The sequence below is a fragment of the Schistocerca piceifrons genome, chromosome 5, assembly GCF_021461385.2.
Source record: "Schistocerca piceifrons isolate TAMUIC-IGC-003096 chromosome 5, iqSchPice1.1, whole genome shotgun sequence".
In the NCBI taxonomy this organism is placed as follows: domain Eukaryota; kingdom Metazoa; phylum Arthropoda; class Insecta; order Orthoptera; family Acrididae; genus Schistocerca; species Schistocerca piceifrons.
The window spans coordinates 388,555,910-388,580,062 of NC_060142.1; the positions used below are offsets into that span (position 1 = coordinate 388,555,910).

The 24,153-nt window shown below is 41.9% G+C and overlaps 1 protein-coding gene across 1 annotated transcript in view; it reads left to right on the top strand.

Annotated features, from left to right (window-relative positions):
* The window catches only part of LOC124798265 (probable cytochrome P450 6a14), a 105,584-nt gene extending 82,264 nt beyond the window's left edge, over positions 1 to 23,320 (top strand). Inside the window, exons 6-7 of the mRNA XM_047261589.1 lie at positions 15,498 to 15,749; positions 22,772 to 23,320. Of these exons, the coding sequence (XP_047117545.1) occupies positions 15,498 to 15,749; positions 22,772 to 22,950 (431 nt within the window). The 3' untranslated portion in view covers positions 22,951 to 23,320. The remainder of the gene's footprint in view (positions 1 to 15,497; positions 15,750 to 22,771) is intronic.
* The last annotated feature ends 833 nt before the right edge of the window (positions 23,321 to 24,153 follow it).

Here is a 24,153-nt window from a genome sequence, read left to right on the forward strand (position 1 = left end):
CTGAAATTCATTATGAACTGAGGAAAGACTATCACCTTCGCCAAATTGATTATTCAAATGTAGTAGCAGCAAGCAGAACCGAGTCAACGGCCTGAGAGCGAGCGGTCTTCGTTAAACGGAAGTTACAAAAACAACCACTGTCTTTAGGGACTACTCGAAGACACAGGTTTCTGTACGTAATCGTAGTACTTGAAATACAGTCCTCCCGCAAAGCAGCCTCATGACAGGGCAACTTGAGAAAGAGGGTTGCCGCTATACGTCATCAGTAACCATTTATCACGAATAAAAAAAAATTGACAAAAGATAGGTCAAATCAATTACCTAAAAGTAAGAAATAAAATAGATCAGAAAAGCATTTGATGCACCTTTGAACGATGTTCGAAATCTTGTGTCGAAAGTGAGACTGCATGGTTTACATAATCCACCAGACAAATATCTTCTAGTTCTCTGTAAAATTATATGATTGTAAATTAAACATTGAGTTTTAAATTCTCAATCTCCACTTCATTCGCTGTGCATGATTTCGAGCTTCATTCAAAGCCACGTCTTACTTTTGTACAAAGCATTACACTAAACATCTGGTCGACTTTTTCATAATTTTTTTTTTTGAAATTTTGGTTATTGACAGCTAAATATCCCATCAACATAACTTTTTATGTACAAAATAGTTAAGTCTTGAAGAGATGAACTTTTTGACACTTCATTTACACAGCAGCTTTTTATGAAATATTTCAGTTTTCTCTCAATTAAGGTTTCCTTAATCACTCTGATTACTTGCAAGATTTTATTTTCTTGTTTGTGTGTGTGTGTGTGTGTGTGTGTGTGTGTGTGTGTGTGTAAGCGAAGGCCGGCCGGTGTGATCGTGCGGTTCTAGGCGCTACAGTCTGGAACCGCGTGATCGCTACGGTCGCAGGTTCGAATCCTGCCTCGGGCATGGATGTGTGTGATGTCCTTAGGTTAGTTAGGTTTAAGTAGTTCTAAGTTCTAGGGGACTGATGACCACAGATGTTAAGTCCTATAGTGCTCAGAGCCATTTGAACCATTTTTTTTTGCAAGCGAAGCTAGTCTCACGCTGGTCAGCCTAATACTCCATTTGTCCACATTCCACTCTTCATTCGGCTATGAGAGCTCGGAAATTTTTTTTTCCCGTAGATCAGTAATACGTTAATTATCTTGGTTACTTTCAACCATTTAAAACTTTTTTTGCGAAACTGCACCTCACTCTGGCCACTTTGGTAGTTCATTTGTCCATTTTTCAGACTTTGGAACAACATGTAATGAGAAAAACTGAAATGTGAACGCTTCTCTGAATTGTGCTCCATAAACATTAACTGGGATTATAGGACGTAATCGTAAAGCTGACGTAAGAGACGGGCCACCAGCTCTGTATGATAAAATAAATCGTTCTTTGCCTACGTATACGAACAATGCGAAGTCAAACATAAATCGCTTGGCACTGAAACTAGCTTTTCTTGGACAAGAATCCTGTGTTCGAACTCTTACACTTTTTTTTCGAGAACGTTGAAGCTGCGATGGATATGCGAACTGTGTGTCACTGTATTGATTGTGATCACGAAACTGTGACAATAAATTGGTGCAGGTGGGCAAATATGCTCAAGTCCGTTAGAGAACATAGCGGGGAACATTATGCAGTAAACGATACAAGCAAACGAAGAAGTGTGTGTCTGTTAACCAATGTTACAAGTATACATTTTTGCTATTAAAGATATGCTCATCTGTTGCTGACTTGTACTACTTGCGCAAAAACTTTCATACTGTTAATGTTCGTCTATGGATCGTGTAATTCAGATAATAGTGGTGGAAGAATTCATCTACAAGAATATGAATTATTACTTAAGTTTGCCGGCCGGAGTGGCCGAGCGGTTAAAGGCGCTACAGTCTGGAACAGCACGACCGCTACGGTCGCAGGTTCGAATCCTGCCTCGGGCAAGAAGGTGTGTGATGTCCTTAGGTTGGTTAGGTTTAAGTAGTTCTAAGTTCTAGGGGACTCATGACCACGGAAGTTGAGTCCCATAGTGCTCAGAGCCATTTGAACCATTACTGAAGTTTTACGGCCGACCTTCCAGAAGTTGATGGTCGACAGTCTCGTAACTTCGCGTTACTCCGTCTAGCTATTTTAGTCATTCTCTTGAGCAATTAACCAGTCTTCTTTTTTCAAGTTACAGCCGTCCTTGAATTCCTCGCAGCAAAACTGTATTTTCTTGAGTGGCAGTAAAAACATACTCCATTCACTATGTAAGAACAACTGAATTAGTGCTTTTTCTTGAACAATAATTACTCATCACATTTATAGCTACTTTTACTGTGACATTATAGCTGTTTGTTTCTTCGATGCTTGATACACCCATAAAATATATTACTGCACCCAGGAATGGCTGTATACCATGTTACTAAGTCAAATAGTTTCAATGGATCGTCCTTTAAATTGAACCTTGACTGCCTTTAGCTCATATTACGAATTATACGTTTCGGACCATCAGGTATAAATATTTACATGTAGTCTACCATTTGCGAAGGTAAGAGCTAAGAATTTTCTTAAGTGATTATCAAAGCAATAAAGCAACGTATAATTACTTCGCCAACGTTTTAATGAGATGCTAAAGCGCATTCTGGAATTCCTCTTGCTCGATGACAACAGCGCAATAAACACAGAAAGCAATACATTTTTTATAGTATTTTATTACTCCAAGATGAGTTTTGCGAGGATTTCACAACTCGATAAGATTTGTTCCCTTTCATCATAAGTCTCACGCGCGTTTGTATGCATGTGCATGCAGATTCTTGTTTTGCGTTGTTTACACTGTGATTGCTATTGAGCAAGTCACTGAACATCGCAGATAAATATTTAATATATAGACAGGGTAAACTCCCAGCTGATGAGTTTACAAAGACTGTAGAAACTATCCATAATCGTAAGAAAATTACAATGACTGGTGACCTAAATCCTCGTATAGGTTCCAAAACAAACGATTTCATTGGACGATTCTGTGAACACGTAATTACTGACAATGGGGTTATGTTAACTGGGTTATGCCAGAGACACAGATTCAGAATAGGAAACGGATGATTTAAACATAAAAGCATCCTTAAAGATACATGGACGCAACCAATATGTGGATTAAAATCAGTAATTGATAATATTATCATAAAACAAAATACTTGACAAAAAGTAAGTGATGTAAGAGTTAAGATAGGTGCAGAATGCGGATCGGATCACTATCTACAGAATAGTAGTTAAGTCAAACACAATATACTTTGGACCGCCTACGAGATGATGTATCAGGTTCCTTTATCAAATCAGACTCGCAAGTAAGTTGTGCAATAAACAGGACGACTCTGCATGTAGTAAGTATGGGCAAAGTAAAGAAGCAATTCACTAGGCCGCTAAGGAGGCCTTAGGAGAAAAACAGCAACAATGTACGAGACAAAGTTGAACTCTGGTGGGACGATACGATCCAGTAAATCGTGGAGGAAACAATGCGAGCATATCGAAATGCCTGAGCACGAAATTGAATGAGGCCCTTAGAACATGTACTGTGCAGGGATAATATACGATTGTTGTTATGTTACTAATGTTTTCTGAAATCAGAGACAGTCACTACGTGTTCTTCGGGCAAAGTTATCAAAATCACCTTGCTTATGAAACGAGTACGTAGTTGCTGATGGTGTGCTCTGTAGATACGACACGATATTATGCCTTTCCAGTACAATTTTCTAATCAAATAACACGCTAACAATCATAACGCGCCAACGTACCTGACCATCGAAAGATTATTAGATAACTCTAAAAGATTCTCAGATAACGTATTACGTTGTCAGTATGTAGGGAGCGATAAAATGTAAGCAATGTTTGGCGTTAGGTTGACTTATCTCTAACAGACTAATGTTTTATTAAACGTACTAAACCATTCAGCGAAGTAAACCAGAAAATAACATATTAATCTATCTCTTTCTGTCTCTATACTATAAGGTATAGACTTCAGCTTACCACGTAACACAGATTAATTCAAACTGGTTATATTATCAAAATCCTAATGTTCACCACTAACTCATCTTTCTTAGACTGTTAAATCATAAGTTTGTTTTACTAACACATTCCGAAGCCACAAGAGACTGTACACGTCAATGACTAGGCGAAACAATTCTGCTAATAGCTGGAAATTCTCTGTCCTTGGATTTCTGTTCCCAAAACGCACACAAGCCGCTAATCAGCAAATAACAACGTATCGATTATGTATTTATTTTTACTTACGATGCACGTAAGGTAAAGGTTCTCCCGTTCCTCGGTGACCGACGGCGTCAATACTCAGAGATATATTTTGCTGTGATATGCCCATAGACTGACTTTATTTCTGTATTTGTTTGTTATTAATTTACGTAAATTCCTATTCACTTTCCTTTATAAAGCAGAAGTGTTATAAAGATTACTATCATCAGTCGCTTTACCTATAACAATAATATCATAACTTCCTTTTATTAATGGTAGATGTAAAATACACTCCTGGAAATTGAAATAAGAACACCGTGAATTCATTGTCCCAGGAAGGGGAAACTTTATTGACACATTCCTGGGGTCAGATACATCACATGATCACACTGACAGAACCACAGGCACATAGACACAGGCAACAGAGCATGCACAATGTCGGCACTAGTACAGTGTATATCCACCTTTCGCAGCAATGCAGGCTGCTATTCTCCCATGGAGACGATCGTAGAGATGCTGGATGTAGTCCTGTGGAACGGCTTGCCATGCCATTTCCACCTGGCGCCTCAGTTGGACCAGCGTTCGTGCTGGACGTGCAGACCGCGTGAGACGACGCTTCATCCAGTCCCAAACATGCTCAATGGGGGACAGATCCGGAGATCTTGCTGGCCAGGGTAGTTGACTTACACCTTCTAGAGCACGTTGGGTGGCACGGGATACATGCGGACGTGCATTGTCCTGTTGGAACAGCAAGTTCCCTTGCCGGTCTAGGAATGGTAGAACGATGGGTTCGATGACGGTTTGGATGTACCGTGCACTATTCAGTGTCCCCTCGACGATCACCAGTGGTGTACGGCCAGTGTAGGAGATCGCTCCCCACACCATGATGCCGGGTGTTGGCCCTGTGTGCCTCGGTCGTATGCAGTCCTGATTGTGGCGCTCACCTGCACGGCGCCCAACACGCATGCGACCATCATTGGCACCAAGGCAGAAGCGACTCTCATCGCTGAAGACGACACGTCTCCATTCGTCCCTCCATTCACGCCTGTCGCGACACCACTGGAGGCGGGCTGCACGATGTTGGGGCGTGAGCGGAAGACGGCCTAACGGTGTGCGGGACCGTAGCCCAGCTTCATGGAGACGGTTGCGAATGGTCCTCGCCGATACCCCAGGAGCAACAGTGTCCCTAATTTGCTGGGAAGTGGCGGTGCGGTCCCCTACGGCACTGCGTTGGATCCTACGGTCTTGGCGTGCATCCGTGCGTCGCTGCGGTCCGGTCCCAGGTCGACGGGCACGTGCACCTTCCGCCGACCACTGGCGACAACATCGATGTACTGTGGAGACCTCACGCCCCACGTGTTGAGCAATTCGGCGGTACGTCCACCCGGCCCCCCGCATGCCCACTATACGCCCTCGCTCAAAGTCCGTCCACTGCACATACGGTTCACGTTCACGCTGTAGCGGCATGCTACCAGTGTTAAAGACTGCGATGGAGCTCCGTATGCCACGGCAAACTGGCTGACACTGACGGCGGCGGTGCACAAATGCTGCGCAGCTAGCGCCATTCGACGGCCAACACCGCGGTTCCTGGTGTGTCCGCTGTGCCGTGCGTGTGATCATTGCTTGTACAGCTCTCTCGCAGTGTCCGGAGCAAGTATGGTGGGTCTGACACACCGGTGTCAATGTGTTCTTTTTTCCATTTCCAGGAGTGTAATACAATTAATTCGTGATAATTGAAATTTCTCGAACAAAGAATATACATGATATTTTTCGCAAAAATCGTAACATTCGATAACTACTAGTGTATTTAATAAAATATTATTTCCTTATGTTTTATTATTTTACAATTTCTGCTATTCTCTTTCTGTTTCTTTCAAATTTTAAGCTATGTCTTTTCTTCTCTTGGGTGCTTCAGTTAACGTTAAGGGGAAGTTACACTGATTCCAATCAAAGAGCGTGGACTCCAAATTTATTTTTGATCATCTAGGCTTTATTGAGTTCTCTATTTCAGCAGCACAACGACGATTCGTGTGAACGAGAGCCAGCAAAAGTAAACCCTATATGAAACGATAGTAATAAAAAAAAGAGTACAAAAAGCCTATGTGCCACCGACATTTTTGGCCTTATATTATATAAGGAAAACGAAATTTAGCCTCTTTAGTTGTTGGCTCTGTGTGGGCCCACTATTATGTCCTATTTTAATTGCAACTCGTCATTTAAAGTTAGCGGTAATAGTAGCGTTGTCACGTGTTTACTCCAATGGTCCCAGTTTGGTACGGCTTTCGGATTACTGGGAAAGTCACAACAATTAACGGGCAGCTTCCGCTGTAATAACACCATTCTGGAATTCACTATAAAAATACTAGTGTCTGTAAATTAATTCAGTGAGTTTGAGCCCTCTGCTCAGTGAGAATTCAATAATCTGTCTATTCACAATTACGGCAATAACACTGTTACCTCATTGTATGCCAATAAATCCGACAAAATCGCAATCACTCACCTTCGGAGTGTGCTGATCACCGAATTACATATATATCCGCATGTCAGGAAAACCCAAATTCTTTGGAGTGCACAAACAGGCACTAGTTAACGTGCAGAGAACCAGCCAGTAGGACGACTTATTGTAGAGCAACTTAAACACCAATTATCAATGTCTGGTCTAGATAGAGCATTTACTGCACATCGTAGTAAACTGTCAATCACTTCCTACAACCCATTAAACTTACATTCACTTACAGAGACTTTCCGTTGATCTTGACTTAATAACAACGATCAGAATTCAGTGCACCGTAGAACAACCACTGATAGTATTAACGTTCGACATACTAAAATCCTCGAAACACAACTGTAAACTTACTCAAAAGCTATTCTTATGAATCGAGTACTTAATCTGTGACTATCGATACGACAGCTCACCCGGTAGTCCTTCAGCCGTAACGCCACCTTGTACAAGCTCTTATATTCAACCGAACCGCTCAAGATCCAGTGCCCCACTGGCCATAGCTCCATCTTAAAACCAACTGGGAATCATTCAGCAAAAAAACGTACAGCGCTACCATTACTTTCAACAATCAGTTCATTAAATTCTACAGCCGTCGGCTCTTGCTTCTGTGGCCATCGCCTGTTAGATGTAATCTTTGCCACAGACTGTTACTGCTGGCGACGAGCTGAATCGCACCGTCTTTGGTCGCTCGCCTGCTGGTACTGGCGGAAAATCTCAGCACCCAGGCTAAAACATTTTTTAAAAACAAACACATGTAAGAAAACCTTATACTGACATGTATTTCAGTTCTCCAACGTATCTCTATGAACTGACCAAGTTGCTAATACAACAAGATAAGCCGAATTATCATTCGTGACGACAATTAAAACTTTACCAATACTTTTTGACCTGTCACAAACCTACCAGAAAAAGAAAAAATAGCGTCCATCGAAAAGTAAACAAAATAAACATGAGTGGCAGGCCATGCAGTCAAACTTCAGATTGGTAAAGCCCCGGGGGCAGGCAGTGCATATACTAAATTATAAAAGTTGCACTTACAGTTTTTTGTTAGATTCTGGCAAGGGGCTTTGATAAATGTTTAAAAGGCGATCACATTAGTCATGAATTAAAAAAAAAGAAACTCATTTTACTTCAAATATATGAAAAAATGATCGAAGAGAATCTAAAAATTAAACGTATTAGTGTGGTGCCTTTAGTAAGCACACTGCATGGCAGATACTTAAAGAAACGGGTAGAGGGGCAAGTAGTAGAAACAGAAGAGCAAACTGGGGTTTCGATCTGAACTCTCCTGCACTGATGGAATACTTCCTTTACTAAATTTAATAGAGAAGAGATTGGCTGGAAATCAGAATATCCACTTGGTATTAGTGGATCTACACCAGGCATACAACATGATCCCGCTAAGTAACTTGTGGGAGAGAATGTTAGTGGTATCTGTAAGACTAATGTGTTACCTGTGAAAGAGTTTTATACAGAATGCATCAGTTGTATAAAGATGGATAACCAGGTATCCGCTGAATTTACAATTTCAAAGGACTCCAACAAGAATGTACTTTAGCCCCTACTCTGTTCAAAATCCATATGGAACAGGCATTACAAGAATGGAAACGTAAGTGCTTCGGCATGAGAATTTCAGGTGGAACAGAAACGTTGTGTACATCACTTTCTGCGGACGACCAGGTGGTTGTTGCAACAGATGTTGAAGATTTGGAACATACGTTCCCAAAGCTCTAAACTGAATATCTTGCAGTGGTAGAGTATAAGACAGAGAATTTGGAAAGAGATTTAAAGATAAAAGAGTGTAAAGTTTTTGAATACCTTGGGGTATCATTGTCTGTTAGTGAAAAAAGTACAGAAAAAATTAAAAAAAGTTAAGATGGACAAGGCAAGAAGACAATCCCACAGTTAAATTCTGCCTTATGGAAAAAAGTAACAATCAAAACCAAAAAAGTAATATATCATACAGTTGCAGCAAGTATTGTGACGTATGAATGAAAGAGATAAGCAGAGGGCTCTTGCGATAGAAATGGACGACTGGAAGAGGAGTAGCGGAGTATCAAGATTCGATCACGTAAGAAAAGTAGAAATGCGAAGGAAAACGGAAGTTGACAAGACTATTATAGACACAATTGAAACAAAAAGGCAACTTTCGTATGGGCGTCTAGAAAGGATGGATGGCAGAAGATAGCCGAAACGCGTATGGCAGTGGATAATTCTGGTGGAAGAAAAAGTGGTAGTGCAGCAAGAACATGGACATACTTTGTAGATGAAACAATGCAAGGTAAAATCTGCAATATGGAGACTGGATGGACAAGAAGCAATGAAAAACTGGAAGCGAGAAACGGCGACAACTGAGAGATACAGGGAAGGGAAAGTCTGGAAAAGAGGTGACGTTATTCTCGCAACAACCTGTAGGGTACATTTAGAGAACCGGAAAGACAGAGAATCGCTAATATTGGTGGAAATTACCCTTCACCACTCAATGAAAAGTGGCTTGCGGAGTATCCAGAGAGATTTTGCTAAATGGGAACAAACTGTAGGAAAACACCCCTGATAACATAAAATGCTAAGGAGGTGATATGGACATATGGCGAGAAATGCGTTCCACTGGAGATATACAAGCTTGAAGATGAAAGTTTTTTGACAGTTTACGTTTCTGTGACTGAAATCATGCTTAACAACACACCTTCAAATGGGCATGTTCTGTCTGCACCAATGTTTTAGCTCTGCGCCAAAGAGGGCAGTGAACTGGAGCACCATGTTTATTACTCGACAATTTGGCAAGGTGTCGAACATCATTCGGAAATTAACTGACTGAAAGGTATCGTTTATGAATTACCCAAGCTGTTTTTCATATTTTTCCTGACTTCGTGTTGCGTATCACATGCACATTGTTGGTGCTTACTTGTACACAGGGCGGAATGCCAATAGTATGATCTGCAGAGCACATATCAGCTGACTTTGTATGCCTGGTAGGAGGGGGGAAGGAGGTGGTGCGGGGTATTGGTAGAGGTGATACGGAAAAACAGAATGGCGTAGAGTGGCTATTATGAGGGGCGTTCCATTAATAAAGCAACGCATTTTTTCTGAAATCAGGTTGGTTTTGTTCAGCATTCAGATACACCATATTATTCCCTACTCTTATGGCTACAAAACCATATTTCTCAACATAATCTCCGTTCAATGCGGCAGCCTTACGCCACCTTTCTGGTTGACGTCGGAGCGAACGTCTTGAAGGATCAATAATCTCCTCATTATCCACGTACTGCTTTTCTCAGAGTGCTTTTTTTGATAGGGCCAAACAGATGGAAGTCGGAAGGTGCGAGATCAGGGCCATATGATGGATGAGGAAGAGTAGTCCAATGAACTTTTGTGACCTCCTCTCGGGCGCACAGACTTGTGTGCGTCGTTGCATTGTCATGGAGAAGGAGAAGTTCGTTTGCATTTTTGGGACCATTTACACGCTGAAGTCGGTTCTTCAATTTCCTGAGGTTAGCACAATACGCTTCAGAGCTGACTGTTGCTCCAAGGAGGGAGGACAAACAGAATGAGCCCTCCAGACTCCCAGCAGACCGTCGCCACGACTTTACCGAGTGGGGGTGCAGCACTGAACTTTTGCTTCAGTGGAGAGGTGGTGTGGCGCCACACCATGGATTGCCATTTTGTTTCCGGTTCGAAGTGATGAAATCATGTTTCGTAGCCTGTGACGGTGTTATTCAAGCAGTTCCTTGCGGCTGGTCCCTCGTTGCTCTTTATGGTCTATCTGTTAGGCGGCGAACAGCCCAGTTGGCACACACTGTAACATTACGCGAGTATGTCCTATATAGTCGGATCTACTTTGCGTCACGTGCATGTAGGGGAGTCGAAACCAGTAGTGACCCATGACGTCATATCAACTTGAGATTTATTTTATACATGTCATTCATTTCTAAATTTTATTGATTATTTACAGAGTAATGAATTTAATTATGTACAACATTTAATAGGTAATGAGTTTTAATGAGACAGATATAAATATGTTTTGACATAGCAAATCACCTTGTTGCATTATGCATATGTTTTCTCTTTGTAAGAACAAAAACTTCCGTGTTGCTCAAGTGCGCGATCAAGTAGTCGTCGAGTGCGGATCTGCTGTAACTTTCATGAATGGGCATAGAATTGTCAATTCATAACCCGGAGTTGATTTAAAAGTTATTCTAGGGAACCACGGCCCGACTTTGGTGCAAACAAATCGGGCGCGAATTCTCAAATATCGGTGCGGAGTTTAAAATACGCGGCTGGATATCGGGCGTTATCGTCGCGTGTGTGATTCATTAACATTAACCGCAATTTACGGACATTAGCTTGATAATAACTGTCAAAGACTTATGTGAGTGGCATAATAATCGTCTTAAGGGGATACGGAATCGGATTTTGGGTTAAAAAATCGAATTTTTTTTTTATTGGCGTATTATATTCTGCCATGTTTCCTCTTTAAAATGACGTATCATACATAGCTCTACTACAATTATAACTATTTTATTTTTATATATTTGTGAGATCGGGTATTGCGCTTTAGTCATACACGTCTCTCGTGGCTGACCATGAACTTTTTGGCAGTACCTTTAAAGTGACATGAATTCAAATATCCCGGTTTCCAGCGACTATTTATACACTAGTTGCCCGAAAATGTTTCTCTCTGGTTTCCTCAAGTTACTCTTTGACTTTGTGGCGGGACTGTTTTGTAAACAGTGTGATATAAGAAAGTAGTTGTTGTTGAGTTATTTCGTATTTAGTGCTTCATTTTTCGCAGTGAAAATGCCTAGAGCTAAAGCAAAAGTATTTAAAAAGCGTGTGAACTGGCAAAAGAAAAGAAATAATGATTCATTAGCAAAGCAAAGCAGTTCATCATCATCACTGTTGGAAAATGTGAATCCACTTATTACTGATTTGCCGAACGAACTTACACCAAATGAAAACAGTGCTTCTCATAAAAAACTAAGAGATTTGGAAGAGAAATATAATTTACTTGATAGAGGGAATGAAGTTTTTGAACTCATTGATACGAATATATTGTGTGAAGCTCTTGAAAACAGTTTGTGCTGCAAAAAATGTCATGGAAACGTTTCTCTGAAAGTAGAATCCCATGTTGGCCTGGCTGCCCAGTTTAATTTAATATGCAGTGTTTGTAAATACAGCTGTAAGTTTCCAAGTTCGGTTTCAGTAACTGTAAATAATGGATACAAGAAAACTGAACTTTATAGTGTAAATATTAGGTTAGTTTATGGATTGCGAGCAATTGGTAAGGGCAAAGCAGCTGGTGATATGCTATGTGGTGTTCTAAATCTTCCAAGTGCACCTTCAAAGTTTGAAGCTTACAATTATGTACTAGGATCTGCAGTTGAAGATGTAGCACAGAAGTCAATGCAGGTTGCTGTGGAAGAGCAGTGGAAGAAAATGACGGCAGTCGTGACCTCACAGTGGCGTTTGATGGCACGTGGCAGAAAAGGGGCCACACCTCCAACAATGGTGTTGTAACAGCAACTAGTGTTGATACTGGCAAGGTTATTGATGTTGCAATAATGTCTAAATACTGTAGGTGCACAGGCAGGCTGAAAAATGAACACAGTGATGACTGTATTGCTAATTATTATGGTAGTAGTGGTGGCATGGAGGTTGCTGGGGTGAAGAAAATTTTTCATCGCTCTTCACAGTGGTATAATGTTCGCTATGTCAAATATCTGGGAGATGGTGACTCTAAAGCATTCAAAGAAGTTTTGGAAAGCAAACCATATGGGAACAGTGTAAATATAAGCAAACTTGAATGTATAGGACATGTGCAGAAGAGAATGGGTGCCAGGCTGAGAAGGTTAAAATCAGTTATGAAAGGGAAAAAACTAGATGATGGGAAAACCTTGGATGGCAGAGGAAGATTGACTGATTCCATAATAGACCACATTCAGAACTGCTATGGCCTTGCAATCAGGCAAAATACAGGCAATCTTGAAGAAATGAGGAGAGCTATATGGGCTTTATATTTCCACACCGCATCCACGGATGAGCATCCACAACATGGTTTGTGCCCCAAAGGTGAAAACAGCTGGTGTAAATACAATAGGGGACTAACAACAGGAGAGAAATACATTCACCACCACAGTCTACCATCAGCCATCATGGCAGAAATAAAGCCCATTTTCAGAGATCTGGCTGACAGAAGTCTTCTGATGAAATGTCTTCACGGAAAAACGCAGAACCCCAACGAGTGCTTGAATAGTGTGATATGGCATCGTCTCCCAAAAACAGTGTTTGTCGGAATTAATACACTACATTTTGGTGTGTATGATGCTGTGGCAACCTTCAATCTTGGAAATATAACTAAATGCCAGGTCCTTCAAAAGTTGGGTATGTGTGTTGGTTCCCGTACGGTACGTGCTATGTTCTTTTTAGATCAGCACAGACTAAGGCATGCTGATAATATAATCAAGACATTAGTGAAAAAAGCAAGACAGGTGCAGAGGGGTGCCAAAAGAAGACTTGAAGATGATTATGAAGACTGTGAAGGGGGTATTAGCTACGGATCAGGAATGTTTTAATCTTCTTTCTCCGTTTCCCGTAAGTTTACTTTTTACTTCATCTAGGAACATTATCTCAGGTACTGGTCAACCTAGAAGTCTGAAATTTTTATGACGTAGTGACATAGGTCCCTATTACATACTGAAACAACGATTTTTTAATTACTTGATTTACAAAAGACTTAGGGGTGATAGTCTAGTAAAAAGCGATGGAAAAAATTTACTTAAAAATAAATGTACAATATCTCTGTAAGAAAATACTTTGACAATAAACTGTTGTTTCAGTATTGTTGTAACATATGAATGCACATACAGTAAAATTTTTACCTCTCTGTCTCCAGTAGTTTGTGAGAAAATGTTCCCTATAGTAGGCATATATTAACATTGCGGGGATAGGTGATTCCGTATCCCCTTAATGCTTAAAGCAAGTGAGAAGCGATTTACTGTCGGGATACGACAAACATTGCATAGTCAGCTTGTTGATACGTTGCTTGGCCGACCACGGTGGCCGAGCGGTTCTAGGCGCTTCAGTCCGGAACCGCGCGACTGCTACGGTCGCAGGTTCGAATCCTGCCTCGGGCATGGATGTGTGTGATGTCCCTAGGTTAGTTAGGTTTAAGTAGTTCTAAGTTCTAGGGGACTCATGGCCTCAGATGTTATTCTAGGGAACCACGGCCCGACTTTGGTGCAAACAAATCGGGCGCGAATTCTCAAATATCGGTGCGGAGTTTAAAATACGCGGCTGGATATCGGGCGTTATCGTCGCGTGTGTGATTCATTAACATTAACCGCAATTTACGGACATTAGCTTGATAATAACTGTCAAAGACTTATGTGAGTGGCATAATAATCGTCTTAATGCTTAAAGCAAGTGAGAAGCGATTTACTGTCGGGATACGACAAACATTGCATAGTCAGCTTGTTGATACGTTGCTTGGCCGACACGGTGGCCGAGCGGTTCTAGGCGCTTCAGTCCGGAACCGCGCGACTGCTACGGTCGCAGGTTCGAATCCTGCCTCGGGCATGGATGTGTGTGATGTCCCTAGGTTACTTAGGTTTAAGTAGTTCTAAGTTCTAGGGGACTCATGACCTCAGATGTTATGTCCCATAGTTCTCAGAGCCATTTGAACCATTTGATACGTTGCTTAGCAACTCATAAACGGGCAGTGATAGAATTACTGAAACGATCTTTTAAACATCAATGACCACTACACACACATCAGAAACTAATTACTCTAACTGTGATTGACTTCTGGATTAGATCAGTGTTTTTTTATTTCAGCTAATTGGTATTAATAAACTTATTTCGTGGTTGAAACGTCATCAGTGGTGTCGCGCTCATTCAGTTTAGTAGAACGATAGATAGTACTAGCTACGCTACTATTTATAGTTTTAAAATAAAAGAGGACACATACCTTTTTTTCCTTTTGAGAAATGATTGTACTCCAGTCATCAGTCTTCTCAAACCAGAGGCACGATTGACGCTCCCTGACAGCACTACGATATCTTGAAACACCACGCACGTGTGCCCCCTTCTCACTACATTTCTGCATTGAAAACTCTGATAGCCGCGGTACGAAGAAGGAAGAAAGAAGGGGAAAGATCGGCGAAAGAAACGGAGCAAAGACAGAAGGGGAGGTCACAAAACCTTTTTGAGTACCCAAACTGGTAGACGAGCGTGTCGGCACTATCAACGGAGTAGTCGAGTTGAGCGGCGAGGTGTTTGGTTGTGACCCGTCGAGTACCTCGAATGAGAGTATCCGCAGGAGTCACAACATTGTCCGGACGGCCGGCATGCAGGAGATCGGACAGGTTTACGCGATCTTGCTGCGATGCTGACAGATGCCTCGCCCGACGACTCACCGTGCTTTTGTTCGCTGCCAGGTCTCCGTAGACAACCTGCAAGCGCCTGTGAATATCTGCGTTATTATGATTTTCTTCCAAAGGAAACTCAATGATAGCTCTCTATTTGCAAAGTACCTTCATTCCAAGTGCTACGTATAGCGCCGCCAACTATCGGAACTTGATGAAATTATGCGGGCTGTAACGGGAATATTCCACGATGTCCCAGAAATTCGGCATTTTTTTAACCGAAACTGGTCGAGAAAAAACTGTGTCGCAATACTTATTGAACACTCCTTGCACAATGTAGTACTAAAACATCAAATTCGAGCTACTTCGCTGGGTTATCTGAAGCAACCGCTGTGGCTTTCAGAGACGCTGCGGAAGTATCCTCCGGTGCCGCTGCTGAACCGCGAGGTGACGCAGCCGTACAGCGTGCCGGGCACCGACTGGACGCTGGAGAAGGGCGTCGCCGTCTTCTTCCCCGTGATGGCAATGCAGTACGACCCGCAGTACTTCCCGCACCCGGAACGCTTTGATCCAGAGCGCTTCTCGGAAGAAGAGAAGAGCAAGAGGCCCAGCTGCGTGTATCTGCCGTTCGGCGATGGACCACGAGCTTGTATCGGTAAGTTCATAATTTTAGCGAAATATACTGTTTTTCACTGATTTTCTCAACCTAACGTCTACTGTCTGTAGAATAAATACACCGGAAAAGTTAGTCACTATCAGAAGACGCCACGTTAATATCGTGCACAATTACCTTTGATAATGGCATCAATTCGGCGAGAGAGGAAGTCCACGAGTTTCTATAGATATTCTTTCAGCATAAGTCACTCACGCCTGGTGATTTAACCCTGTAGAGCTCAGGGAAGGCTATTACCGCTGATAGAACCGGTTTTCGGTTGTATCGTTTTTTTCCCAGCCAGTTTAACCTGATTGTTAAAACCGCTCAAAATATCGGTTTTTTATAATTTATTTTCTACAATAAATGTGGAAATCGAACAGAGATTGAAAAATGTTGACTTTCTGAATTTCAAGATACATAGAATCAAAATATTAAATTTAATAGGAGAATAAAAGATAACTTACTCCGTCCACCATTTGCTGCTTTTCTCGAAAAGTGGTAAGCGGTTGAATACTATTAAAAAAATCACAAGTGTTCTCCTGTTGATTGTAATATTTCGAAACTCTGCTCCAAAATCACGTACTAATCAGGTGTCATACCACCATTTGCCCATTACGAATAGTCAGTGCCAAAGGGTTAAAATGAGGTTGAAGAATTCTGTTTTGTTTTGTTTATTTCTCCGTTTTGAAGAGCTACAAGCTGATAAAGGTATATTGTGTAGACACAGGCAGCAAATGAGCTACTTTCTATTTTTATTGTGTACTATAAATGAACTGCTGTTAAGTTTTTAATGTACAACTATCACCGTTGTTTCCTTCCTCTTTTATTATTTCATAGAAATGACAGACTCTTACAAGGAAATGAAGCGTTGTACTTCATCGCCACGCCACTTCGTAAAAATACTTCCAGGATAGTGATGGTGGCATTCTACAAAACAACGGAGAGCTCTTACAGGAAGAAATCACTGCACGTACACGCGTGCCTTAAGCCAGACCACGCGGCAATAGCGACATTATTGTCTCAGCATTGCCGTTCCAATTCTCATGCCCTGCGTTTGTTGCTCGTTTCTGTCGGCATTGTTATTAAAATAGCACTGATTGCTTTTCCCATTTTCTATAATAATGGAACATTTTAAACCAATGCAAATATTACTAATACAAGTTATTCGTTTTAAAAACAAAAAAATTAGCAATGCTGCTATAGCTAAATGATATTTCGGTTTTTTTTACTCTGTTATTAGCAAAAATACAAAAAGAACACATTTTATAAGCGAGACGAAGCAAATACCGAAAATACCAGTTTTTCAGAACTAAAATACCAGTATCGGTTTTAACCGTCCGGATTTTCCCATCCCATTAGAGTCATCAAACTGCAAGGCAGTTGACTGATACTTCTGATCGGCTGTTTCAGACCGTCCTAGACATTTGCTATGCGACGAAAATTGGGTGATTTAGCAAATCACTCGAGCTGCGGTAGGATGCTTGAGTGTCTTACAAACCATGAACATATGCGTGCAGCTCTGTGAACTGGGCTATTGTCGTCTTGGAAGGTGAGTGTGTCCATAGAACACTGTTCATGAAAACGTGGAAAAAAGGTAACATTTGTTGACTGAGAGTGTTGAAATAAGCACCCTGGTTCATGTTCGCGATAACGTGAACGAGTCATGGTACGAAAAACATTTTCAAAACGTCACGAAACCACCTCAGACCTGAATTGCACCACACACGCACCGCGTGTTGAAACGTCTCACTGGGCCTTCGCTGCGTTTGATGCCTTGCGTCATTTCAAAACAGGCAAAATAGTGAACCCTCGAACCTCACTACACGCCTTCAGTCACCTACAGTTAGCCCACTGAGGACGTGCAGCTTTATTTGGCGCTATGAGCAATGGGCTTTAGTCAGTTACCCGTCTCCAAATGTTCACTGCATGCCGTTCCCTTCGCAGTGATTGCTCGGAAACTGGTTGAGAGAGGCCTGCATTCGCTGAAAGGAGCAATTTCTAATGAGTTTGAAATCGATTGTCATCGGAAGAGCGTGACACACGTTTTCCTGTCGGTTAGCATATATTTCTGACCTCTGTTCCTACGCTGAGTTCCGTGCTTGCGACTGATACGCTATTCCTTGTATACACGATAGATAGCCCGCGATAATACGCTAACACATCAGGTAGCTTCATTCTTGGTGTGGTCAACGGCAAGTCCAAACACGATAGCAGTTTTGCGAGGTGTGTGAAGTGATGAGACTGATTGTTTATCTTCCAAAGTTTTTATCCCTTTTTTTTTTCAAACAACAACATCGTCCCCTTCAATAGCTTCGGCAGCTATACACCGGAGGAATCGTTTTTTACAGTCTTGGCAGCTGAAAGGCTTCAACTGATAGGGCCTACATGTCGGTCACATTCTTTTCAGTGTTTTCCAGAGTTCCAAAATGTCGTCCTTTTAAGACATCTTTCAATTTTAGGAAAATACGAAAGTCACGAAGACTCAGTTCAGGTAAACAGCGGGATGTGGAAGACCAGCAATGTCTTTTGAGGTCAAAAATTCCGTGACGGAAGTGACCGTGTGAAATCGGGCGTTGCCATGGCATTATCTACTTGTCTGCAATGTCTGGTCTCACGCGATTCACTCTTTTCCTGACCCTTTCAAGGACATCTACGTAAAAGACTTGGTTGACAGTTTATCGTGGAGGAACAAATTCTTTATGCACGATACCAATACTGTCAAAAAAACAAATCAGCATTGTTCTGATATTTCATTTGCTTATTCCAGCTTTTTTCGATCGAGGAGACGTCTCAGCGTCCCGACCCTCACATTGCCGCTTGCCTCAGGATCGTACTCAAAAATCCAGGATTAATCACTTGTGAACACGCGCCTGAACCTTTCGAGGTCATTGGCAATCCTCTCAAGAATGCACATGTTTCTTCGATTGTCCTTTTGCTCAGTTATGAGGTCTCTCGGCACCATTTTGACATAAACCTTTCGAATGTGCGAAACGTCGGCCAAAATTTGATGTAAGGTGAAAGTGTTTAAGTTCAAGATGTCACATATCATCCTTATTGTTAAACGTCTGTCCGATCTTGCAAGAGCACACACACGTTCGATGTTAAGTTGAAGGTCTCCCTGAGTGAAGTTCATCTTCAACGTGTATTCGGCCTTCCAGAAATGATTTGTGCCAACGAAAAACTTGTGATCTTCTTAAGGAACGGTCCCCATAGGCCTATTTCAACTTTTAGAAGGTGACTCTCGCGGATTCCCCAAGTGTAACACAAAATTTGATGGCCTAACGTTGCTCTAAATTCCGCAGTTTCATCTTCGTAACACACAACGAAAACACAAGTTCTTTGATGGAGGTCTCAAAAATCACGTGATAGCTGTACGGAACTGAAACTCGAACTGTGTATCTGGAAGAGATGAACACAGGTCTACACATGCAGAATAACACAGCAGTGCCAGATCGCTCACAGTGTTTTCAGTCTCATTGCTTTTCTCACACGCTTCGTATATTCCGTTATGTAGCGTTTTCACGTCGATGCATCTTCTTACGCTGGTTCCACATATCCGAGTCTCACAATCTCGCTTCCCCCGACAAACACGCATTACATCATTGACACAACTTACGTCAGCGGTATTAGTCGCGCAAATAAAGTTGACACGGCGCACTGGATGATGGGAGCGACAGTAAATGGGAAATGCCTTTACAGTCGCTCCCATCAGCTACCGCGCCGAGTGTCAACTTTGTTTGTGCGTATAATAGAAGGTAGCAGTGGCAGAATATTACCAGTTCTACATCATCTGCAGCGCTCCAAAACAGGTATGCTATTTTAGTGCGGCGAGTAACATTTTATCTGGGGAGCTTATGCACAATTTTAATTTGCCTAACATGAATTAATCTTGCAGTGAAAGTGAGATATGTGACAATTTTGCTTTGTATGCGTACGTACTATAAGTTTCCCCTTTCAAGTCCCATGTCTTGTATTTTATCAAGTCATAGTTCCTTTAAACGGGCCGTTGTCGAGCAGTGTCGATTATAAAGCCCGAGGTCCGTGCTTAGAACCGACTGACGCTAGGATTTTTTCCTAGCAGCTCACTTCGCTTTGGCAATGCGTTTTGTATGTGACAAACTGAATTTGTGCAGTGGTTCGGGTATTCCATTCCTTAGTGTTGATCACTCCCTAATGGATGAAAACTTAACGGACTGGTTGAGCCGGTTTTCAAGTCTGATGAACATCCAATAAGACTCTGTTTTGTAACGTATTGTCATATTCCAACGATACTTAGTTCCAGCACAATACCTTAACAATTATATAAGTTCACCTATATTCATTATCGAGAGAACCGCAGTGTAACACAGTCATCTTGTGGGCAACTGAGCGTGACGGCTCAAAGCAGTACCTGGCACTTTCTAGTCAAAGATGTGTCTGAATCTTGTATTTGTTGGAGGGAAAACTCCCAAATTCTCTTATTTGCTTGATAAGCACTACAGAAATCGTCCTATTTTCCAAATAGTTTTATTGCGCATTATATGGGATAGAATTTATTTAGAAGCAACATTGATTACTGATACTGCAAAGTCAAAGCGGTGTTTGAGTTTTTATGGACAAAAGGAAGGTAGAGGTTGGAAATCGATGCGGAATAGGGGCTACTTGCCTTTGACAGTAACAAGGGACCCACTAAGCTTGGCGTCCCGTACGTGGGACGGATCACTGTCAACAGTGGCACATATTCAGCACCCTGTGAGAGGCTGCCCAGGTCGCTGGCGTAGAGTCTGGCCACCAGGAACTCTACGTCACCACCTCTCCTACCATCATTGGCCTAACATTAACGATGAAAAAATCTTTCACTAGCAGCATTTCAATAGTCTACCTTTGAGTCACGCACCAACGCACGTGCGGACATTACCGACCACCACTGCTAGAGAAAGCTGTTAATGATGGACAGGCTAATGCCTGTCATTTCATTCCCTTTTTTATAGTCACTGGAAAGCATATTTTCATTCGTTTTTGGCCGTTATTCTATATCTACGATGCGTCAGCCGCTTGTTGAAATGGTTCTGCATTTATTTGCTGGAGAGATTTCGTTTTGGAATAAGTCTACTTTATCGGCACGTCAGTAACAGAGCAATTCAGTTTCTTCAGAAGCTGTGAGTAGGCTGTTTAGGTTTTTATATTGGTAACGCCACGTAAAGAAGAGAATAGAAGCTTTTGAAATGTGGTGCTACAGAAGAATGCTGAAGATTAGATGGGAAGATCACATAACTAATGAAGTATTGAATAGAATTGGGGAGAAGAGGAGTATGTGGCACAACTTGACAAAAAGAAGGGACCGGTTTGTAGGACATGTTCTGAGGCATCAAGGGATCGCAAATTTAGCATTGGAGGGCAGCGTGGAGGGTAAAAATCGTAGAAGGAGACCAAGAGATGAATACACTTATCAGATTCAGAAGGATGTGGGTTGCAGTAAGTACTGGGAGATGAAGAAGCTTGCACAGGATAGGGTAGCATGGAGAGCTGCATCAAACCAGTCTCAGGACTGAAGACCACAACAACAACGACGCCACGTAGCGCTCTGTATGAAAATCACTGGCTGTGCTGTGTGCAGTCTGTGGCTAGTTTGCATTGTTGTCTGCCATTGTAGTGTTGGGCAGCTGGATGTTAACAGCACGTAGCGTTGCGCAGTTGGAGGTGAGCCGCCAGCAGTGGTGGATGTGGGGAGAGAGATGGCGGAAATCTGAGAGCCGATGATCTGGACGTGTGTCCATCAGAGACAATACATTTGTAAGACTGGATGGCATGAACTGCTATATATATATTATGACTTTTGAACACTATTAAGGTAAATACATTGTTTGTTCTCTATCAAAATCTTTCATTTGCTAACTATGCCTATCAGTAGTTAGTGCCTTCAGTAGTTAGAATCTTTTATTTACTGGCAGTAGTAGCGCTCGCTGTATTGCAGTAGTTCGAGTAACGAAGATTTTTGTGAGGTAAGTGATTCATGAAAGGTATAGGTTATTGTTAGTCAGGGCCATTCTTTTGTAGGGATTATTGAAAGTCAGATTGCATTGCTCTAAAAATATTTTGTGTCAGTTTAATATTGATCAGAATAAGTAAAGAGAGTAATGTCTGAGTATGTTCAGTTTTGCTCAGCTGTTTGAAAAGCAAATAATGTAAGAGGTTTATCAGCACAGTCATTCATAAATTTTTCTAAGGGGACGTTTCAAAGCTACGGAGAGCTTTGGAAGCGCAAGGACAAACTGAACGTAAATTTCTTCAGTCTTTTCGGCACATATTACGAAGGAAAAATTATAGATTGAACAGGCAGTTCGTCGTGTGAGACGTTTCTCAAATATCGATAGCAGAGCAATCATCAGGTGATCCATCAGCGTACCAGATGATAGCTCATTTGAATTAGAAATTGGTCTAACATGACGAGCCGGCCATTCATCCGAGAACTTTTCCTTCATGAAACAGCCATTTTTAAAGGTATTTGTGTTATGACTATGACAACGTTCAGTTAATAGTTAACATGATGTGTGACTGCGTTCACTGGTATATAAACCCAATTAAGCATAATTTCAAACCTCCAATACTAATTCACAAATGCTCAGAATTCCGAGAACCTTCTGTGCAAGGACGTCACTACGACAGAATAGACAAACTAGTTAAAAAAAGAAATAAAAATGATATTAGTATAAAAATGTGTTAGTTGAAGTGTGGAAGGGTCAAAGAGCAATGCTGTATCAAACTAATGTCACCGCCAGCCAATTTAAGCTAGGATAGTGTTTAATTTCCTCAAGTTTATTGCACGTAGTTTACTCTATGCTTTCTGGCGTTACGAAAATGCTAAGCCTGAATGAAAATAAAAAGTTCTTGTAAAAAAAGTACCTGTGTGTGTGTGTGTGTGTGTGTGTGTGTGTGTGTGTGCGTGAGAGAGAGAGAGAGAGAGAGAGAGAGAGAGTGTGTTAGTCTGACTCCAGCAAGCTGGTGTATTTTTAAGTTTTTAACTGTATCTCCGTATTTTACAGGTATGCGGTTCGGCATCATGCAGACAAAAATCGGCCTGGTTAGCTTGCTTAGTCAGCTGAACATCGAGCCTCGAGCCGGCACGGTTAAGGAGCTCACTATGAATCCACGTTCGTTCATCTTGAACCCGGTGTCTGGGATTCAGCTGCGTTACACCGCAAGAGCTAAACAGAATAAATGACAACAGAAGCATTCTTAAGACCTAATCATCTGAAAAATACTTCTCCGAAAATAAATTATTAGCTGCAGTATTTGCTTACACGCAGGTGTCCGTGCAATCACGATTCGGTGCCTCTCCACTTGGTCCTGCCTATATTAACGGGTTGACAGGTACTCTCGCATAACACGACTTCATGGGCTTTCTGTTACAACTGCAAGCGAAATGATTCTTTGAATGAGTCGGTGGGTAGGAAACCCATTTCATTTGTTTTTCTTATTTGTATATGATAGGCCTGTCATGCCGTATCATGCTCTTGTCATTTGTGAGTTAATTATGTAATGTGTGTAAAGAATTACTTTATTCAATGAATAAACGCTACTTTTTAAATATATGATAGCCATCTATTCATGTTCTGTTGGAAGTTTTCTGCTACTTGGGAACTGCGCAGTCGTGGGAAAGGGTAGCCAATTGAAAGTGTGCTATTGCTTGGAAGGCTGTATGAAAGGAAAGTAGCCTGGCAGAGTCGACAATCGGAAGATATATTCTCTGTAAATAGTGGGTGTCAAATGCAAACATGTCCCATCATCCTGCTGTTCCTATTTTCCTGAAGACAGGGTACTCCCCATTACTCATACAGAAGGTATGTATAATAAAAGTTCCAGTTTCAAAACGCTGCAGAAAGAGAACCACAGCTCAGAAAGACTTCAGATTTGAACAGTATATTATTGACATAGGGGAAAACGACATGGAACAAGAAAAATTAGCGAAAATGTGACCAATAATAGCGCTGTAAGCGTCAGAATATGCACACCAACAGACGCGCGGCACACGGATATTCCTCAATTTGCGTCCGAGACGCCAGCTTGAGTGTCTCCGAAGAATCGCTCGCTGCTGGTAAACCTCTTTTAGCCCGCCCGGTTGGCTGTGCGGTCTAACGCACGGCTTTCCGGGCGGGAAGGAGCGCCTGGTCCCCGGAACGAATCCGCCCGGCGGATTTGTGTAGAGGTCCGGTGAACCGGCCAGTCTCTGGATGGTTTTTAGGCGGTTTTCCATCTGCCTCGGCGAATGCGGGCTGGTTCCCCTTATTCCGCCTCAGCTGCACTATGTCGGCGATTGCTGCGCAAACAAGTTCTCCACGCACGCATACACCACCATTACTCCACCACGCAAACATAGGGGTTACACTCGTCTGGTGTGCGATGTTCCCGGGGGGAGGGGGGGGGG